The sequence below is a fragment of the Rhamphochromis longiceps genome, linkage group LG9 (assembly GCF_057381845.1).
Source record: "Rhamphochromis longiceps isolate RC_006_pf linkage group LG9, R_longiceps_female_GT1.1, whole genome shotgun sequence".
NCBI classification, from domain to species: Eukaryota; Metazoa; Chordata; class Actinopteri; order Cichliformes; family Cichlidae; genus Rhamphochromis; species Rhamphochromis longiceps.
The window spans coordinates 34579827-34602968 of NC_140565.1; the positions used below are offsets into that span (position 1 = coordinate 34579827).

At 41.7% G+C, this 23142-nt stretch overlaps 1 protein-coding gene across 1 annotated transcript in view; it reads right to left on the reverse strand.

Moving 5' to 3' along the window:
- Positions 1-23142, reverse strand: part of LOC146662752 (sodium channel protein type 3 subunit alpha-like) — a 279350-nt gene that overhangs the window by 116931 nt on the left and 139277 nt on the right. The window contains exons 10-14 of the mRNA XM_085419328.1: positions 11833-11974; positions 11048-11245; positions 9944-10126; positions 9609-9866; positions 9129-9254 (exon numbers count right to left, since the gene is read on the reverse strand). Coding sequence (XP_085275454.1) covers positions 9129-9254; positions 9609-9866; positions 9944-10126; positions 11048-11245; positions 11833-11974 — 907 coding nt within the window. The remainder of the gene's footprint in view (positions 1-9128; positions 9255-9608; positions 9867-9943; positions 10127-11047; positions 11246-11832; positions 11975-23142) is intronic.

Here is a 23142-nt window from a genome sequence, read left to right on the forward strand (position 1 = left end):
CCCAGAGGAACCCACCCGAGGGATTAATAAAGTTCTATCTTATCTTATCTTATCTTATCTTATCTTATCTTATCTTATCTTAAAACATGAGGAGCTGTCAGTGCTGCATCCATACAAATGTGTAATATCCTGCATCCTCCTGTTATTACCCTTCACAATAAAAGCCCTACAATTTACAGTGCAAGAATGCTCTCCTCCTGGACAGTATAGGAAATCTTGCTGATAAGGTTGTACTGCCTTAAACTAGATTAGACGAGCTGCGTGAATTGAGCTCACAAAGTTTGTCTTTGAAGTGTCTTTAAAGTGCCCATAACAGCCTTCAAGACCATATAACAGGAAATAAAAAGCAGGTTGTTGTTGCAGAGCCATCCAGGACTGATTTGTGTCAGATCTAATGAGGACTTAAAGTTTTCCTCAAAGAATAAACTTGCCCGAGTAGGTTTTTAAGACAAAGTCCTTCAGTTCTTTTCTGTGTTTAAATTTGCAGCACATTTTTTGAGTAAGCTGTACTTCTAACTGTCCTACCAAAATCCAAGCGTTGGATTAACCATCAGAGCCTCCTTACTGCCTACTCACTGAGATCCTCACCAACAGTTCAGAAAGTCCTCTCTACACTAATCATGTGTCCTTTTTAAATTCTCATTCCGGTCATTCATGCAAGCAGATGTCAGAGTTGTGTTCTTGTTAGTCATCTTTTGACCCAAGCACAGCTAGTGGAAGGTAATTTCAGATCCAACCTTTCAGACAGCTGAAGGCTCTCCTGGATGTCAGAACTTTGCTCTCGGAGATGGAGAGGCCACTCCACAGCACGTGATGTTTAATAGAAACTTTAATTTCAAAGGTTCATGTGACCTGCTGAGTTTGGTTGGATTATTTTTAACCCAATGTTGGATCTGTTGGTACAGTTATTTGTGTATTTCACATTGTGAGATGTCTTATTCAAGAAATCAAATGATAATTTAATTTAAAATGGTAAATTTACCATTTTACCAACAGCTTCTATAATTCTATAATTTAATTATAGAAGCTTTACATGAATACAAATGGAAAATGATATAAGAGCAGGTCTGATAGCTCGAGTTACACCTGCTTAAAAACTACAGAACGCATCGTGGCGATCGTGGCTCAGGAGTTGGGAGTTCGCCTTGTAATCGGAAGGTTGCTGGTTCAAGCCCCAGCTTGGACAGTCTCGGTTGTTGTGTCCTCGTTGCCTACTGGTGGTGGTCAGAGGGCCCGGTGGTGCCAGTGTCCGGCAGCCTCTGTCAGTGCGCCCCAGGCTACAATGTAGCTGCCATCACCAATAGGTGGATGACTGGTTGTGTAAAGCGCTTTGGGGTCCTTAGGGACTAGAAAAGTGCTATACAAATACAGGCCATTTACCATTTATCTGGTTGTCGCCGCAGTACAGCTAAGCTGACACAAGGAAAACTGCTGGAGCTCACAATAGAAGTCCTTTTGCTGCTGCAAAACTGCCTTTTAAATAAAGTTGTTTAGGTTTGAACGGTGCTCAGCTGCTCGCCTTGTAAAGGCCTGACAGCAGTCCCCGGTGAGCTCCGGACTCCTCGGCCCTCACACAGAGGAACCTGCATGAACCTCATTTGCTCAGGTGTTATTACATAACGCTTCCTGCTAAGTGTTCTTCCAATGAAGCATGACGCACAGGCCTGAAGGTCGCCGCCCACAACACCGCCTACATCCTGTCTGTGTGCCAGGCAGGGAAGCACCAGGGAAACACACACACACACACACACACACACACACAGCCATTTTAGCTTCCGCTGGCTGCTGTGGGTTGCCATGGGGACATTTCCATGGCAAATAAGTGAGTTCTCGTCCCCTCCTCCTCCTCCCACTCGTCTCTGCATCAGTCTGAGCAGCAGGACAACAGGTTTATGGATGGATGGACAAGAGAAGCAGAAATACTTCATTTCAAAGCATGAAACTCTAACCTGAACTCAGAGCTGCTCTGAGCTCCCACACAACCCCTGCAGTTTACATTCAGTTTATCAAGAAGTAACTTTTTCTACACACTGCAGGAGATTTCAGTTTTTAATTGTGATGAAGGGGAATTTTGTCTGGCAGCAGCAGAAACCAGACAGAAAAGGTGAGATTACCAAAATGTGCTGACATGCTGTTGGAGGTGACTGTTGAGATTTGGCACTACAGAAATAAAACTGAACTGAACAGAATTAGACTAACTGTTTGCAGATGCTTCAGAACTTTCTCATTAGCAGCCACTTTAGGCTGGCTCCAGAGGTAAGTCACTCCTCATAGACTCCAATAAACCTTTTCAGTTTCCTTTGTACCCGAGTACAATGATTAAACGCTCACAGCGGCCCAATGCTAGCTAAGCCTTAAAAGTGCACTCAGGCTTTAAGTCACATCACACAACCAAAAAAAAGAAAAGTCCAGGTAAAAGGTTAAACATCAATATTGTTTACTTAGAATTAAACTTTTATTCTTTCTATGAGTAGTCTAAAGTGCTCCAGTCGGTGGTCAATTGACTTCTTTCAGGCTCCTGAAGAGGTTCCAGCTCTGGCTTCATCAGTTCCAAAAGCTAAAGCAGAGCCTAAGTTATTAACCTTGGTCAGGGCTGTCACACAGAAGTCCCAACATGCCTAGATCATATAGGTCGGGGAATGGATGGTGCTTAACCCTTTAAGACCTACCATAGAACCAAGTCCGCCAGAGCTTATATTATATTTTTACATGTTGTAGTGCCATTTATGGGAGCATTTCAAGTTGCTATACACCAATGCAACCATTAAAGCCTAAATTGTAATAATATGCCTGCATTAAGTGCATAGTAACTACATAAATTGCAAAAAAGTGCAATAAACTACAAAAAAATTGAAAATCGTTTTTGTTTTTTTAAGATAAGATAAGATAAGATAAGATAACCTTTATTAGTCCCACACGTGGGAAATTTGTTTTGTCACAGCAGGAAGTGGACAGTGCAAAAGTTATGAGGCAAAAATTAGAATACAATAAGAATAAATACAGTACACAGCTGTACAGAATAGAATAAAATAATATACTATATACAGTAGAATAAAATAGAATAAAAATATACAATAAGATAAAAATAGAATACGAATGCTATATACAACATATATTTCTAGTTAGAGAAATTTAAGAGGCTTATCCCTCAAAACTGTAAATACAAAAAAGTTGCACAAAATAGTTTCCCACCAAAGGAAATTTATTTTGAGTGTCTTCATAGTTTTATTTTTGAAATACACCAATTTTTATACACTGCAGGAAAAACGAAAATAAATATTATAGTGCAAATTTGCAAAAAAGCAGCATATGCATCAAAATAAACTATTTCCAGCAGTGCAATATGAGTCCTCAGCATCCCAGAAACGACACAGAAAGTCATAAAGTCAACGATAACTTTTAAAAAGACCAGTATAGGCTCTTGAGGCCCTCATGGTAAAAAACTACATTTCCGCGGACATGTGATAGTTCGCACTGACGTCTATTCCAACGTAGGAAGTGTTATGAACAGCTGATCGGATCGGCAAAGCGTGTTTCTGGAATATTATGTTTTTGTTGCTGCAAGTGCTTTTTATGCAGTTTTTGCAAAGCTATATGTGGAAGGAAACCGTGACCGAGGACAAGCTGATGGCATAAGATGTAAGTACAACTCCTCCGGTTTCATATGCAAAAAAATTATTGCGCTAGCTCACGTGGTTGCAGTGCAGTTACTCTGCTCTCATATCATCTCAATTTAAAATGTGAACATCTGTCTCCTCAAGAGTGTCTCCTCTCTTTTAGGTGTAGATGTGGACCCTACTATGGTGTGTCATGTATCTGTGGTCCTTTGGGTGATCCTATATCCCAACCACTCCTCACTGCATTGCACATCATGCATGACGTTGCTTAGTTTGGGAGTGGATGCTTTTGTCTTGGGATGAACCACTTTGTTATCTGGGAGTGTTGCTGGTTCTGAATTGCAGAAATTCAGGACTCCTGATCAACGTTTAGACCTGAACCCTTTTAGATAAGAGAGAACTTGATAAGTAAGTCCATTTGCCTTTGACTTAAGGTCCTTAGAATCCCATGAACTTGATGACTGAGGACCTACACGTCAAAATTCCATTCAGAAAAACCTGCATTCAGAAACACCCCACTATTGTCATTTAAACATTCACCACTGTACAAAGTATCAGTAGTGCTGCTTTCCTTAGTAGCTTCAGCAAATTCTATTTTCAGAAAGTATTTTTAGATGATCAGAATCCTGGGTGACTTCTTTCTAGAGATTTTAAGAATTCTTAAAAGATTTTAAGAATACTTGACCTCAAACAAATACTTGATTTGAATTCATCCAGGATTTTTGGCAGATGTACCTATGGTTTCAATTTGAAACTGCTAGGTTGCTTCATTCTTGAGTTATCGCATTTACAAAAAATTATGAAATATTGTCATCACATATTGTAAATAACTGCTCTTCTTGTATGTGTCTTTATTTAAAACATAACACACAATAAACAAAGTAACAGTGTGTTTAATCATGAAGCTGCACAGCATCATAAAACTAAACTTCCTGGCAGAACACTTACCCTACACCGAATTCAAGCCTACAGGTCTACCTAATAAAGCGAACTCTGAGTGTATTTAACTACTTTGCCCTGTTCTTCTCTTCTTCCTCCTCCTTGTTGTATAACAGTGAAGGTCTGGAAGCGGTTTATGAGCAGGTGGAGGTGACTGAACACCTCCAGGCGTGGAGCTGCTGTGTTTGTCCTGATGATACTCTAAACCCACTGCCTGACAGGGAAAAGACACCACTGTAAACAAGTATTAAAATAAGTGCATTCCCTAATGGCGTGGAGCTCGCTGCCTTTCAGCTGCCACAGGTTTTATAAGGCTCTGCTGTGAGAGTGAAGATGGAACCGAGGTAACGTTAAATTGACAGAAGTGTCTGAAAGCTGCTGTTTCAAGTGGCACTGTGCTGCAAGACAAAGACACTGAAAAAACCATTCTCACCCTTACAAACTCGAGATGTCATTTCAGAGTAACTAAAAGCTTTTCAAGAACAACGGGAAACTGTGAAAACCAGGAATGGTATTGATATTCGGAGAATCAGGACTTTGACTAAAGGAATCATCAAAAGATCAGAGCTCTGAAACAAAAAATGTTTATATTTAATTTGTAACTCCATTTTTTCACTCCATGAGTTTACCATTCAAGCCAGTAATTTCACATTTCTAGTGATTAAGATCTAGTTATCCAGACAGGTTCATTTCTTTATGTTCAGGGTTATGACAGGCAGCACGGTGGATCAGTGGTTACCACTAACGCGTCACAACAAGAAGCTTGGGGCTTGAACCCTGTCAGAACCTCTCTATGTCACATTCGCATGTTTTTTCCCATGGTTGTGCTGGTCCTGGAGATCCAGTTTCTACCTTTATAAAACATGCCATCTTAGCCGAGGACACTCTCCTGAAAAGAGATTTTACTCTCAAGATTTTCACATTGTGTTTAACCTCCTGAGACCCGAAGTCTTCCACGACATGCATTTTTAATTTCTCTTTGATATTTGGGCTGATTGGGGCCCGATGAATGTAAGAACGAAGAATTACCAGATTTTTTTTACCTTATTTTTGTTTTTAAGAAAAATAAGAGCCTCATATGAGGATATTCGTTTAAAATTTTGATTGAACAGTAGCAGCATGATGTTATCGTAAGTGGATATCAGGCCCTTGTAGAGCAAAATTGAGTATTTTGGTCTAAATAACCCAAAATGTGATGCCAGGTCCACATATTGTTACACATGGTTAAATAAACATTAACAAACAAATAATTATCTGAATTGCCTTACTTTTCCTTTAATGACAACAGATTGCAAGTAACCAAAATTCAGCTTCTAAACAAACATCTATGTGGAAGCAGCTCTCCACTCAGTGCTGCAGAGGCAGGATTCACATACGAGTCCCTTCAGTGTTTAACAGTGAGCGTGCCTCGTGTGCTATGAACTGGTCTGCATTGGTGCATCATATCTTTATTCTCTTCCCCCTCCTGCCCCCCCCCCTCTTTCTTAAATAGATAACTATCATATCTGATATCATATCTCACAGTACAATAATATTGAATGGGTTGCATTGTTGTATTTTGTCATGTTTCTCAGGTCTTTGTCTGAATTTCTACGAACATTATTGCTAAGGATTGTCTTATTGCATTGGAGTCACACTGGGTTAAATATGTACACTTGGGTTTTAAGGGGTATTTATTATTTTCTTCTTTTTTTTGGGTTGTATGGAAGCCCCAAACGCAATTTCATTGTTCTTGACAATGACAATAAATAAATAAATACTAAATACTGGTCATTGTAGCAACACCACATAACTCACAAGACAAGCTTACAGACTTCAGTTAGAACTAGAAAGCCAAGCTTCCTGTTACTAGCTTTGGTCATTTACGACATTGTGAGTGCTCAGTGCAACAATCAACCTCTGCTTCTCTGAAGATCCCATATCACTCCCGTTTTGGCCTCCCTTCACTGGTTGCCTGTAAGTTTTAGGTTTCTTTTTAAAGTTTTAGTTTTAACCTTTAGGGCCCTACATGGTCAAGCCCCCCCAGTATATATCTGACCTGCTGAAACCACATTGTTCTTCCCCAGCTCTAAGGTCATCAGATCAGAGATTGTTGGTGGCCCCACGCACTCGATTTAAAACTCGTGGTGATCGGGCCTTTTAGGCAGTGGCACCGAGGTTGTGGAATTTTCTCCCACTGGTTTTACGCTGTACAGACTCCATTGATTCTTTTAAAAAGCAGCTGAAGACATTTTTATATGGGCAAGCTTTTAATTAATTTGTTGTATTTTACTGTTTTACATTGTTATTTGTTGTATTTCCATTCTTTTCATTTTTCTTTTTCTTTTTTGTAAAGCACTTTCTCATTTTTATCTGTGAAAAGTGCTATACAAATAAATTTATATTACTTACTTATTTACTCTGACTTTTTTTTCAGAAGTTCTTAAACACTTCAGTTGGAGGAAACTGGACTACATTTTTAGGATCTTGAAGATGTCCCACCACTCATTCACCCTTTCAGTTCTAAGAACTGATGGAGAGTACCACTTATTTAACTTCTAACCAGGTTGTCATGGAGGCAATGCTGCAAGTTGTTGATCAACCATGTCATCAGCACTGAGGTCACATGGGTCTCAGTGTAAGTTGGGGTTGAATCACCTGGGAGGGGATCTCAAGACGGGGTTACAGATGGCTGATGGTGTGCAGGGTTCCTACACAGACAAAAACTAAAGTGCATACACCATCCTATTGTATCAGACAGAACCCTGTCCAAATATGATTTGTGAACAGCACTTGGACTACAAGAGGAAACCACAAAGCTTCTGGTACCAAGAATCTTGTTGCCTGTTTGCAGATTCTACAGATTCATATGCTGATATTCTTACTGTGCAGGTATTCGTGCTGGGTATGTTATGTCATTTGTCCCCATTTAGCCAAAAAAAAAAAAAAAAGTGCAAAGCAGCACGTAAACACCTGTTTCTGGATAACACATCTGCACAGGCAGACTTTCTCACCTTTTCTGCATGTGTTTGGTCAGTGAGTCATGCAGAACGAGTGTGATCTGATTATCATCTTGACTGGACATGACCCGGGATACATCTATGTACTGCATGTTTCCAGGCGCACAGCTGACTGCCGGATGTCAACAGCCTTGGTGAAAAAATATGTGCAGCGCAGGAAGCAACGAGAATGAGCCTATTTTAGGATTTCAAGTGAAAACTGTACATTAGTTACTCGTGGCATCAGCACAGCCCGTGTGTGCATGTTTGTAGTCCTGTTAAATACGAATACTGTCTAATGCTGAGTTAGTGATTCTGGCTTCAGTATAATTGTTGAGCCTACTGTACATTCGATGTTGTGGCTCATCAATAGACATCAGTGTTGACAGACTGGGCAGTTTACTGGGGTAAAAACATGTGGACATAGCTAGCTTGACATCGACCTTTTGTTTGTAGACTTTAGCTTGTTAACCACATGCTGAGTCATGAGCCAGTGCTCATTAAAAATGCTCCAAAGGCTCCAACACCTCAAACATGGTCCAGAGGTCCAGTTCAGAGACTGAGTTAGTTGAATTTAAGCCTAGCAGACAGCTAGCGGCTAGTTGGCATCCACCTGTCAGAGACATCCCAAATAATACAAACTTTGAACCTCACTGCAATTTAAACAGGCAACCCAGCTCCCCCCTCACAGTTGTACCAGGCTATAAACATGTTTATTTTTGCTATAAAGTTGGGAATGTTAATATGGGAGTCACTGGGAACTGATTCACTTTTGGACGGAGCTTCAAGTGGACATTAGAGGAACTGCAGCTTTTTCCTGGCTCCTTTATGGCCACTTTCAGCTGTCTCTTGATAACGTTTGTGGTGTGAGCTCTATTTTATTTGGATGCCAGCGAGCACTAGTTAGCTGCTATCTGTGTGATACAGTTCATTTACCGTGTTGGTGACTTCTGGCACCAAAAACCAAAGATAGCTTCTGTCAAACTGCAAAAGTTAACGATTCAAAAGTGTCTCCTAGTGACAGCTCTGTGTATCCATACATTTTGTTATACAGTATAAGGTTTGAAGGCACTTTTGCTTCATTTGACAAATGTCACAACCTATCAAGATCAACCTCAGCTTAGTCCACACTCCCCAACAGTTTTGCCCAAATTTGGACTTTCTGACACCTGATTGGCTCCTGGTAAAATATTTATCACTGTGTGAGGTGAACACACAGTCTGAATGAATCTATATCAGTTAGCTCTTCAATGATGTCGGTAACTGCACACAAAGTTCAGAGTGTGTGTGGAAATAGTCTTGTGTGTGTGTGTGTGTGTGTGTGTGTGTGTGTGTGTGTGTGTGTGTGTGTGTGTGTGTGTGTGTGTGTGTGTGTGCGCCCACGTGTATGAGCAGATGGGGGGAATACCATGGCACTGTTATCTGAGATGGTTGATATGAGTGTGTATGTGTGTGTGTCTTTAACCCATGATATCAGAGTGGAGTTATGCAAAGCGCTGATTCATAATTCACATGTCTGAGTGTTGGATGGCTGCAGGCTCCACCATTGTTTCCACTGCAGCGAACACACACACAGTCAGCACACGGAACTCACACTCTCCTCCTTGACCTTCTCCATGGTGCAAGCAGGCAGCTGCCCCTGCAGTGGCGGTGGGGAAACCCCGTTCTGGTCCATGGCAACAAACAGCTTCCCGTTGATGTTTAGAGTCGGATAAAAAACCTGGAAACACAAAAATCACAGAAGCATAACTACAGTGCCCCAGGAGGGACAAAATATTGTAAAGAAAAAACTCCATAAAGTGGAAAAAAACAGAAGAATTTCTCGGTTTATAGATACATTTACAATTTGTGAAGAAAAGAAATTAGAATTTAATTATGTGATTAGATTAATATGGTGTATGGTACAGCCTGAAGAAGTCACTTGGATGAACGATGGAACGTTTCTCCCAACGTTTCCGAAAACATTTCGCCCAGATGAACAGAATCAACTTTCTGGGAAGAACTACAATAATCTGAGAAATAAAAATGCTTCATTAAAAGGCTCTCATTGCCACACATGAGCTGTTACGCTCACCTGGGAGCTCCGGCTGGCCGTGCTGTAGGTGCTCGGCCTCCGTTTGGGCCACGGTTGGGGCAGGATGCCGCTGAAGGTTCCTCCGCTGTAGGTTCGACTACCGACGCCCTCCACCACGTCACCCGGTACGCTGTACTCGTCATCGGCCATCTCTCCCTCCGACCCTCGGCTCCTCAGTCGGAAGTTGAAGATGGAGGAGACCTGACTGCTTCTCCGCGTCCTTGTGGAAAAGGAGCGTGCGAGGAGTGGGTGGAGCGGCTGGAGGAGGAGGGGGGAGTAAAGTAAAGTTTTGCACCGAACATAAACAATATTAAATCAGATCTTTCTCCACTGACCTTTCCACCATCAGTCAAGTCCACCTGCAGAAGCTTCTCCTCAGATAGGTTCGCCTCCACGTCCCCCACGCCCATTAGCGCCTGGCTCCGCCTTCGCTCCTCAAAGCTGTCCATTGGTTGGCCGAAAGGAGAGAGGTCTGGTGACATCAACGAGTCAGAGTCGGTAGCTTTTTGGGTGGCACCCTGATGAAAGAATTAATAATTAATACTCATATATTAATACATTTTCATTCATAAATGAGAATAAAGGACAGAAGGTGAAACAGAAGCCATGAAAACACTTATTTAAACACTCATTAGTTCACCTTTGTTGCTGTATTATTTTCACTGAAACACAGCAGTAACTGAGTTGGATTTATATCATTTATTTTACTTATAATTCCTGTACAGAGGACCAAAACTGCAAAAATAAAAATAATCCATTAATGTGACTCTTAAAAGAGCAATATTAAAAAAATCACTGATTTATTAACTATGACTTAAACTGATATTTGCTTTCACTTGTGTGTTTATTTGTAAATATTTACCTTTTTTTTAAGGATATTATTTTATCTCCTATTTGGTTTATGAATCGTCTCAGTTTACAAAAAAACACTCTTTTGCTTTTAAAATTTGACTCGATTAATTTTAAAATTAGATTCATTTTCCCTTATTATGATGATTATTGTTATTATTTTTGACATTTTCATTTTGTATGTATGATTAATCATGCAAATGATTAAAACAGCCAACTTTTCCAGTGAGTAATATACATTTTAATTTCCATTAAAAAAAACCTGGAAATTGAAAAGTGTTATACAAAAAAAAAATAAAGGAAAACAATACAAACAAACAAACAAACAACCCCACAAGGCAAAACCTTTGCTGACTATTTTCTCAATATTTATTTGTTAATCATCATATGATTGTAACCTTCTTCTCTGTATGTATTATTGGGTCTACCTTACAACGTAAAGCGCCTCGAGGCGACTGTTGTTGTGATTTGGGGCTGTATAAATAAAATTGAATTGAATCAATTTATTAGATATTTTGGCAGTTTCTGACCTCCACAGTCCTACACCGCACCACATGCTGGATAATCGAGCACATCAGATCATCAGTTACCTGTTGCTCTTTCTTCAGTATCTCCATAGCTTGCTGAAACTCCCGCTCTTTCTGGCAGGCCTCGGCGATGGTCGCCTGGTTCTGCTCCTCGTACGCCATGGCGACGACGGCCAAGATGAGGTTGACCAGGTAGAAGGAGCCCAGGAAAATCACCACCACGAAAAACACCATGTAGGTCTTACCGGCCGAACGCAGCGTCTGAAGACGCACACGTGGCGGGAATAAAATCGATGCTGACTGAAGTGCAACATTAAAAGTGAAGCAACACGGCTAATAAAACCCAGCTGGCTACAACAAGAAATATGCTTCATTTCACAGAGTGGTCAAAGTAAAGAACAGTGGCTCACAGATCCTTTGTTCACTGTGTGGAAAGTGAACACATGCCCACTGCATGTAGTATTATTAAACATAGTTACAGTGATGCACTGAGGACACCAAAGTTTCACAGAAAATTCTTTTTATGCATTTTTACCCTGCCTGCAGTTTCTGCCCATGGTTGCACTGACATGACATCACAATTGTGAGAAGGCCAATCAAATTCTGGATAAGGGACAGTGCCACCCCCGGCCCCGCCTTTAGCCTCAGCCCTGAGTCGAGAGTCTGACGCCAAACTTGTGTCAGAATGACATAATGTCAGGATGAGAACACGCTGAATTAGACACAGTCTAGATGTCTGTGTAGGCTCTTAGCCCCAGTCTAGATTAGACACTGGAAGAAGAGACACTTTATAAACTTCAATCCAGGTTTTCTCTGACTTTAACTGATCGATTGGTCATAAGGCTTACCTGGTGGTAGAGGTTTTCCCAGTAGTCTTGCGTCATCAGACGAAACAGGGACAGAAAGGCCCACCCAAAGGTGTCAAAGCTGGTGTAGCCATAGTTGGGGTTTCTTCCTGCCTTCAGACAGACAAACCCGTCCGGACACTTTCTGCAGCACAGACACAGAAACATAACGTGACTCTTAAAATCTGTTTCACTTATTATCAGCAGAAATTTTTACATATAAATATTTTTTGTGGATGTTCAGGATGTCGTTTTGAGGACTTTGGAGTTGCCAATCATGATGTGATCGGGGGTGGGCGGTTATGTAACTGTAACTACTGTTTCTCTGAAATGTGTGATTTTGGGAAATCTAACACCACTGGTTTGTGCAGAAAGTAGGTGTAGGGACATTTTGAAAGCTGAGACAGTTCAGAGGATTCAAAAACACCGTCTGTGTGTCTCTCTGCCGTCTTTCCATCCGTCTTTCTATTAATTCTGTGCAAAAAACAAGAAACCAAAAAAACGCTCTGTTTCCTCATCGGTGTTTACGACCGAAGGCTTGTTATGGTCGTGCGATTGGGACCCGCCCACACGTGTCGCCGCAGAGACGGGGCAGATAGCACCGGGAAGGCATTCATCATAATTGATATTCCACATTCATATCCCGTCACATTCATCGCCGCCCACGCGGTCACATCTGAACCGCTGATGCGCAGCAGTCCCATGGGTGGCGTGCTGGTCAGTGGAGGGAAGGCTGCTGCTGCCCACAGCAGCTTACAGTGGGACAGACACTGAGACCAGATGATTAGAAATTATTAAGTAGGAGGGAAAAGGTCAGAGGTACAGAAACCTGAACATATCCCTTCATATCGCTGATGATTAAACGAGGCACGCCGGAGACTAATCATGCAAAACTCAAAAACAAGTATTCATTCAGATTTTAGGTAAAGTGACTCTGCTGTGACTCAGAACTGAACAAAGTTACTTTTTTGGCCTTTATTATGCAATCAGACAGAAGAGGTTTGCAATCAAAACAATAAATCAGAGAGCAAAGCTGCAGACACCACACACAGAAATATTAGAGGGTGAGCCCAGAAGTTTGAGTAGACAGCCGACAACCACGAGCGTTTGAGATGTTACAACCATCAGCCACATATAAGGCGGTCTTCAGATCCTAGGCAATTCAACCCCAACTCACACCTTGACCCATGTGACTGAGTCACACGATGGTGGGTCGGCTCAATGCCTCTCAGGACCACCTCTAAGGTTAAAGGCCCACTAAACTAGGGTCCGCTTGCGTCACTGAAACGTAAATGACATTATCAGACAGAGGGTCTGCCTGTGTTTTGTGATTGCACGGACTTGTCCACTGAGAATTTACATTATAATGCATCAACTACACGTGCACCCAAGCAGCGGACTTCTGTCAGGTTTCCAGCTATCTGTGTTTGCAGCCAAGTACTTTCCAGGATTAAGGCCTGATTTAGACTTCCTGTAGAGCCTGAGACATAACCTATATAAGTAGCAAACACTGTGGCCAGCATTTATTCTGGTACGGATGCTCTATGTGTTAATTTTATTGACATTAGTCCAATAGTTTGAGTCCTTATAATAATGCTATGACTATTATTTTTAAATCCTGAAGCGTAAATTCAAAGACTGAGCAGAAAAGTATCTGGACATGCACAGGAGGAATCAACGCTATTGAACAGGCCAATCGCAATAGCTGCAGGTCGCATTGACACAGCGTGTACTTACATTTGTAGGGATGAGCTGAGACGTGAAATGTAACTATGCACCTAACACCAACAAGACCAGCTGTCTTCAATTCAAGGACAACATTCACAGTCTTCTGTATTTTATGCTATACAGTATATTAGTCATCTAAACAATAATTCATTCAAAACAATGCCAGCAGCTACAAGCTGACAGACTGATGCGGATGCAGAGTGACAGATCACTTGAGATCACAATAGAGACACACAAGTATTTCCATACACAGCTCAGATCCACAGTCAGAATGTTGTATGCTGATTCATATTAATGTTTTCACTAAACACGCATAAAATGATCGGCGAACAGATAAAACACGGTGCACAACAAACAGCATTAAAACGACCCAGTTATTTAAAAGAAAAGATTTAATTCTCTGGAGCCAACGGACACATCACCACGTCCGAGTCACGTGAGAGATTTAAGACGACCTAGCTGTGAGATGCAGCCTCGCTGGGTCTCCGTTTCAACCTGTGTTGAAAGTGCAAACTTCACATTTTATACCAGTTTTTAATCCTAACGTCATCCATCCATCCATCCATGTCTGCACATACCAGCTGTTTGTATGCCCACATTCAAAAACAGAATAAATAAATACATAACTAAAAAAATGAGGCCACTTTCAGTTGGTTAACAAAGAGTTACCAGAGCAGGTGCTCTGCATACTTCATCTGGAAGGTTTCTTATGCCAGATGCACAAAACCCCAAATGCCCGGGCCCAATGGGTTTTTTTTTCTAGACATACAATTTGTCCTCAAGAAAAGGCAAAATCTTTGGGTCCTTTCTGGGCTCAGATGGAGGTCAGCAGATTTTTGGAGGATATATGATGGTACGATCCACAGATTAGAGTGAAACAGACTGTCTTGTGCAAATGTTCAACAACTGGAGCATAAATTTTGTCACAATGCCCTAAATAATTCAGTCATTCATGTCAAAAAATGTAGATTGTTCACTTTTAAACCGAAGAACCAAACCGTGTTCAGAAGTTGAAGACGTGTCACACCTGTGGGTTTGTTACCTGGTACAGAAGTGGAGGAGTTATGATGCATGCAGGCGAGCGTGGCATTAGCAGAATCACGACCACCACGCCATCAGCAAAGCTCTGGTTGAACAAAGCTCTGAGTCACAGAGGAGCTTCAAGCTGAGTCACAGAAAAGACTGCCGCTGTGCAGAAGCTATCTGGGGAATCAAACCGACAACCACACGGTCACAAGCCCACTGCGGTGACCCGGCCTGGCTGGCGCCGCCCCCGCTGGGCCGCTGCCACCACAGCTGGGATGCTTTTGAGTAGCGGCTGCCGCTGACTCATTGCCGGCCAACCCGCCTGTATGTGTTATCGCCTTACTCCCCAACATTTGGTGAGTGCTGGTGATGGTAATTCATTAAGAACATGTGTAAATAAACGATCCAGTTACATAAGGTTTACATAATGCAGCTGGGAGCGCTTCTACTTCTGCACAAAAAAGACAATACTGTAGTTTAAAAATCATCCATAACAAACGAAAAAACACTTACGCAACGTAGATAATGGCAACTAATGCATTTCAACATGACTGCCAGTAACATCTGAATTTATTAAAGTTGATTTGCTGCATGAGTTTACAGGAAGAGCCCGTTACAGGTTAACAAAAAAGGCAGAAATTGTGGTTTGTAGCAGGTAAATGATGGAGAAATTCATAAAGCATTACAGTTTAATGCAGCAGATAGGACGCCTTAGTCCTAAATATTTACACAAACCAGCGTGAGTCATCACACTGCAGTGAAGACATGCTGTATTGACCCACGCCAGGCTGTAATTGGTCAGTAATTATTACAGTCTCCACAACCGACGCGGGCCCATTTTCAAAAGCTTTTTCTTAACAGCTCCTAATTTTAAATTTGGCCTTTTTTTTTCCTTTGCCTTTTATAACTTTGAACATCATCTTCATCTGCATCATCATCATCATCTGCATGTCAAGCCTTCACAGTCCAACACATACATGCTACTTAGGTTCTTCTTTCAGGTTCTGTGTTAGGGGCGATCACGGCTCAAGAGTTGGGAGTTCGCCTTGTAATCGGAAGGTTGCCGGTTCGAGCCCCGGCTCCAACAGTCTCGGTCGTTGTGTCCTTGGGCAAGACGCTTCACCCGTTGCCTGCTGGTGGTGGTCAGAGGGCCCGGTGGCGCCAGTGTCCGGCAGCCTCGCCTCTGTCAGTGCGCCCCAGGGTGGCTGTGGCTACAATGTAGCTGCCATCACCAGTGTGTGGATGGGTGGATGACTGGATGTGTAAAGTGCTTTGGGGTCCTTAGGGACTAGTACAGCGCTATACAAATACAGGCCATTTATCTGCCTGATTGCAAAAATCTTAACTCAGCACAGATTCAAACCTGTAAAGTTCAGCAGCTGATCCCACAATCACTGATATTTCACATTTAATTTTCTGTCATTAAACTAACACAATACACACTTTCCAAGGTTCAACTAATAGATGCTCCCTCCCAGAGCCCTGGCATAGACCTTTCTAAACATAATCCATAATCACTTTAAAATATAGATCATGCATTAAAACAACAAAAAAACAAACAAACAAACCACAAATGACTTGAAAAAATCTATTTTTGAACAGGAATTATGCTAATTATCAGTCGTAGCTGTTATGATTTGTCTAAAAACCCAGCACAGCTTTGCGGGGGTCTAAAAACTCCTCGAGCTCGGTCCTTCAAGTCAGCGGTCCCCAACCCCCGGGCCTCGGACCAGTACCGGTCCGTGAGTCGTTTGGTACCGGGCTGCGAGAGTTGAGTCTCAGGTGTGAAATGTATAGTTTTCAGGGTTTTTATCGGTTTTCAGCGTTATTTTGTTATCGTTTTGATCGTTAACTCGGTTTTCCTGGGTCTTTTCACGTGTGTTATGAATAAATCTTCTTTTTTTCAGTACAGGTACTAGTTTTATTTTGTTGTATTTATCTGCGACACTTTAAAGGCCGGTCCATGAAAATATTGTCGGGCATAAACCGGTCCGTGGCGCAAAAAAGGTTGGAGACCGCTGCTTTAAGTGCTTTAAATGTGCAGGACTGTGGCTCTGTGAACATGGACTCTCAGGAGTGGAGCTCAGAATGACGGATGCTTGTCTGATCTGTGACAGCACGGTTTTTCAGACTCTCACACTTAAAAATCTTTATGTAAACATCTTTGCCATCTTCAACCAGAGAGAAAATGTGAGCAACACCATTTATGTGAGTCCTAATAAGTGATGAGGTCATTTATTTGGGTGGATTTCAGCTTCAAAACAAATCAGATCAAAACAGATCACTGATAATGTTACAGCAGCATTTACCAGACAATCCCTCAGATCAGCACTTATGCTAAAGGCGACTGGACTTATTTTTCTGTTAGATCTGTTTCTTGAAGAAGTTGAAGCAGTTCCTTGATCTAAATGTGACACATGTGAAGAACACTGCGAAATAAAGGCCTCAGCTGTCAAGTGGACTTGAACCACGGTCCTTCTTGCTATGATGCAACTGCGCTAACCACCACACGACCGCGCCACGTGAGTTCTCTCTGGTACTCTGGCTTCCTCCCACAAACATGTCCGGCAGGTTAAGTGGTGATTCTAAACTGGTCGCATGTTTGGATGCGAGTCTGAATGGTTGTCTCTCCGTATGTAATGGGTGTACCCCGCCTCCCGCCCTGCGACAGCTGGGATAACTCCAGCCTAACCACAGCTCTGAACTCGACAAGTAGAAGAAAGTGGATCTTTGTATATGCAAGCCTGGGCTCACCCTGAGTTTCATTGATTCTTTTTTAAATCAGTTAGACGAACACTTATGCAAGAGACTTTTAAGAAGTATTATTGTAGAAAGAGGGAATGCATGAGTGCAAGCAGGCTGTCGTATGCGAGAGCTAAAGCGGTATATTCTAATGTGTGTCGTTTTTAAAAGCCGGCCACACATTACAGTAAGATTTGTTGAGTCCCACATTGCTCCACACAAATATCTCTCTGTCTCACTTTTGATTTGTTGGGATCTGGTTAACGTATTTTCACCATTACAGATGCATTACAGAGTAAATGAAGTGACTTCTCATGCTGAGAACAGAGCCCAACAGAAAAAAACAGCAATAATCTAACAGAAAAAGCTACAAGAGTAACTGTCTACACCAACATCACTGCAACACAAATCTGTGTCGGTGCAATAAAAAGATGCAAACGAGGCTGATAATCCAGACATCAGAGTAAGGAACCAGACGGAGGGACCAACTGATTGCAATCCTCTGATCTAAGTACTTGAAAACAAAGTGGCTTGACTAAAAGTTAAAGACATCCAGTCGCCTTCTTTTCCAGACTGCCACGACCTGCATGACTGAGAACACACACGGACATGCTGTACTAACAGCAGCAATCCATTTAAATTTAAATAACACACTACAGAGCCAACCAGCGCTGACACGTTTCAGCTTACAGTAACAGAAAAGTTCATGTAATCAAGAGTCTTCAATGAGGGAAAAAGCAGTGGCAGTCACCGCGGCATGTGTCATACGTATACCTGACATGATAGCACAGAGCTGAGCTGCTTGTCTGAACGCTGGTGCCAACCCTTACTGTTAACATAGCTAACACCTCTAACTGGCAGCTGATTTTAGACTGGCAGCACAGTGATGTAACACGATAACACAGCTATATGGAGCTGCTGCTACAAACATTACGGTAACAGCGATCGATGCTGATTGAGTGAAAACGAGCTCACGGCGATGACGTTACAGTAACAGAAACTTACAGTGGCTGAGGACAAAATTCTGATCTGCTGACACACACACACACACACACACACACACACACACACACACACACACACACACACACACACACACACACAAAACACGACTAACTGGTCATGCAAAACCAGTCATCATGATGCCAGTTTGACTGACACCAACAGTGAACGAGGCCACTCAGTCTAACACACACACACACACTCAGCGATGTGATGTGTGTCATTCTTCCACTTCCATCCATCCATCTCATGGCAAGTGAGTCAACATGGTGGCATGCGAGTGGGGAGAGTGGCTGTGAAGTGTGTGTGATGGACTGACTTAGTGTGTGTGCGTCTGTGTGTTCAAGGGGCTGAAGGACATAAAAAAGTGTGTGTGAGAGGTTTGGGAAATGTAGACAGGAGGTCCTGTGTGGTGTATAGACTGTGTGTGTGTGTGTGTGTGTGTGTGTGTGTGTGTGTGTGTGTGTGTGTGAGGTGTCAGAGTGTGAGAGCTGGCAGTTATCTCTCACACACACCTCTGTCTGTGTTAATGGAGGGACGCCACTTCAGACCCCCCCAACTCACACCAAAGGGAGGCCCCCCCTCTGTCCGGCACTTTACACACTTACATCACACACACACACACTAAAAAGCAAAAGACAGTCTGCTGGTGTGGCAGCACAAAGATTCAAACACTCGTGTGTCAAATTTAGGTTCAGTTAGAGAATCGAGCATCTTCATTCTTCACAGCTCAGCGTGCAGATCAGCCACGTTTGATAGAAAATTAAAGTTAGCTCATTTGAGACCTGACTCAGCAATAAGTCCTTCAAGTCAGGGATCTTTTAACGTGTCCGGCACATAAATGGTGTGTTTGCAATCGCGTGTTTACACTTGTTACTCTAAGTACACACAGTTACACAGAGAACTGTGGCTGCATGACGTGTACTACAAGTACCCAACAGGGGTGTTTCCAGGAGTTTTCAATCAAGGCACAGGAATTTTGTAAGTTAGAAAACCGGTCTGCAAACCAATATTTTCAAGCTCATGCTTTAAAACTAAGTCATTAAAACTAAAAATAAATAGTATTCAGTACAAAGTGCAACAACTGAACTCAAATAATAAATTGGCAGCATTATCAGCAATAAAAAAGAGAAAAGTATAAAAGAAGTGCATGAAATCTGAGTACAGTAGATGTACTGTTACATAGCCACAGTCTTATCTGTGCTCTCGTGCAATGGTACTTTAGTCTAGTGGGGAGGGTGGAGTGGGGGTGGAGGGTTGTATAGTCATAACAGTCAGAAAGGTGAGTGTGGACATTGGACACTTTGAACCCTCAATGGTTGCCATCCCCACTGTGGAGTGGAGGGGGAGGAAAAGGAAGCCGCTACAATCAGCTATATTATTACAGATGAATCTGCTGAGCAGTATATAAATGCAATTGTCATTTCCAGTAAGTGAACAATTTGCCGTGACACAGCCTTGACTACTCAGATGTCATGCACTACACCAGCCAGTACAGACAGTGAGCTTAGTGTATTAATGGAAGCAACCGATGGGGATTCACTGAAAAAGTATAGAAGGAAAAAATCCTTGTATGAACCCACTACACCAGCCAAATCTAATAAAATACACTTAAAAGATTAGAAAGACTCTACTGGAATAAAAGTTTTTTTAAAAATACAATTCATTCTTTCCAGAATCACTTACTGTCCTCTGGCTGTCAGTGCTGTTAATAGACATTTTTGTGTGAACAGGAAAGTTTTAGAGGTGTGGCTAAAGGAAACGTCGGCCTAGAGATGTTCAAAGCACCAAGAAATAAACTGTCAAAATCAAAATACCTATAATAAGACGCGATGACTCAAACAAATGTACAAGCTTAGTTTTGAGGAGGGATTTCCTTTAGTCTCACCAACCAGATCAACTATGGAGCTAGTTAGCATCACAACTGAGACGAGAGGGGCTAATGTTGACTTTGTCATCACAGGCAGGTGAAAGCTGCCTTCTGCACGGTTATTCTGTTGGCAGGTGTAATAAAAGCAGGCAAACATAAACACTTGTTCAGCTTCTTTCTTCATAGTTTTTTTAAATCTTTGCATTATTTTGTGTTGCAACTGCTTTTATGCAGCAGTTTTCGTGGCTCTGTGCCACATGTGAATAAATCTGGAGCTCTCAGTTTCATGTTGGATTCATTAATAGATATAATAAGGATTCTAACCAATGTTCCCTCTAATGTTTCATGTGTCTGAACACACAAACTCCCTGAGCGTCCCCTGGACCACTGTGAGCAACATCAGACGTGTGCACTGTGGTCACGCCAGCATCCAAGTTACATGTTTATTAAAATAATCGAATTACAGCATTTATGTTAGACTATTTTTAATTAACTGCTTTAGCCCACTTACAATGAGAAGAAGTCTTGTTCATGACATGTAGCATGTTAACACTATTGGAAGTAAATATGTATATATATATATATTTTATAAAGCTCTGACTTGTATTATGAGTCTGTGGTCTGGGAGAGAGTCTGTAACTGTCTGCAAAATACAGTAAATAATGACCAATGTTGGGCAATTAATTACATAGTTACTTCTTCAAAAAAGTTACTGAGTTTCGCAAACAAAGTGTTTACCTAAAAATGCAGCCAAGGTGTTTTTAAAATAAACATTTCAAACTATTTACAGAACAATCAGCTGTTCTGCATCAAATCTGATGCCACACAAATTATTTGTGTCACTCCAAAAAATAATTTCTGTCAACTATGAGATGAAGGAGAACAACAGCCTGATCCCTGCAGGCCTGACAGCAGCAGATGTGTCACTGCTGTAACACCTGTAACACTCAGCAGTCGCCTCATTGTTCTGACACACACAACAACACTATTGACTACACTACACACTAACTACACACTAACTACACAAGATTTGTGCTAAACGTGGCAAATCTCTCACATCTCAAAACACGGCGTCACTCCTAAAACTTCCCCCTCCCTAAACAACTAAATGCCATGTTGCCATATCATTTTTTGATTGGTCGACATGGTACATTTTTCCACCAATAGGAAAGGGCGGAGTTTTATTGGTTTCGTCTTTGCTCACAGGCTTTCAATCGTTTTCCTTATAAAGTAAATATATTATATATATATATATATATATATTATAAAGACAGTATTCAGGAAGAAAACCAAACATTGCAGATATTTTATCATAACTCTGGTTTTCGCGGCCGATCAACACAATTTAAAAACTGGTATAAAGTCCACACATTGTCCGTCAGTTGCTCCGTCTGTCCTGCTCACATCTCCAATGGTTGTACACGTTATTAATGTGGCTTCACTCCACATCAGCCGCTTTGCTAAAACACCGGTGTGGGCTAATAAGGACGCTGTCACAGCCTGTCAGCGACGTTGATTAGCTGCGTATATACAAATGTGAATCGCATTATTGGCTGGACTATGGGATAATGTGGCATCGTTCTGATCCCATACAGGAGAAGCCAGTCACTGACTCACACTGCAGAACAGAATTGTTAAAGTTTTCATTTGATTTCAATTCAGGTTAGATTTTTTTTTGTGCACAACGCAGATTTTCTGTGTGCAGAGACCATGCCAGCAGTGCTCAATCGCGCACGCGCGCAGCTTAGAGAGAACATTGATTCTAACTGTGAAAGCTCTTTCTCCTGAACATAGAAAAGTGGAACTCAGTGGGTCTCTGGTCTCCAGACAGATGCTGAGTCATGACATTCTTACAAGCGTTGGGTGGACTGAGAAGCCCTCTTTTTAACTCCGCCCACCTCCGAAATAGAGGGTGTCATTACATGTATACAAATGCAATTATTACTAAATTAAGATGTTTCTCTACACAGATACTCAGTCCACTGAATACACAGTTTGTTTCCCGGTGTCATAGCAACTGTTCTTATTCTGTTACTAAATTCTGATTGTGACCTTTTCCTAAATGAGCTGCACTCACTTTAAACCAGTGAGATGAATAATTGGGGACTGCATCAGAGCATCCTGGTGGGAAACATCTTAACCTGGTTCGGGAACAGCACCATGCAGGACAGACGAGCTCTACAGAGGGTTGTGCGGTCAGCTGAGCGCACCATCCGCTCCGAGCTCCCTGACCTGCACTCAATCTACAGCAGGCGGTGCTGGACCAAGGCCAGGAAGATGGTGAAGGACCTCAGCCATCCCAACAACAGACTGTTCTCTCTGTTGAGGTCAGGAAAGCGATTCCGCTCCCTGAAGACCAACACAGAGAGACTGAGGAGGAGCTTCTTCCCGCAGGCGATACGGTCTCTCAATCACACCACCACACAGTACTGACCCACACATACAGTTCTTACACACACACTGGACTTTCTGGACTTTGGTTTTGCACAACACTGGTCACTATATTCTTCATTTCCGGTTAATACTTGTACAGCTGCTGTTATTGTGTATATATTTATTTATATTTATATTTCTTCATACATTCTTATATAGTTCTATATTGTGTATTTTGTTGTACAGTTATTTTATTTTCAACTTTAATTTATATATTTTATCTTATTCTTCCCAGTTAAATTTACCCTTCATTCTAATTTGTGTTGTACAGTTATTTCATTTTTAACCTTAATTTATATTTTATTCCTTCCTAGTTAAATTTACCCTTCTTAATTTTTCATATTTATTTCCTATCTTATTCATAGCCTTTTCCTTTTTTTGTTTTCTTTAGGTCACGAGCAGTTGTCCAAGCATTTCACTACATATCGTACTGTGTATGACTGTGTACGTGACAAATAAAATTTGAATTTGAAAATTTGATTTGAATTTCATGCTGAGGCCACAAAGCCAGA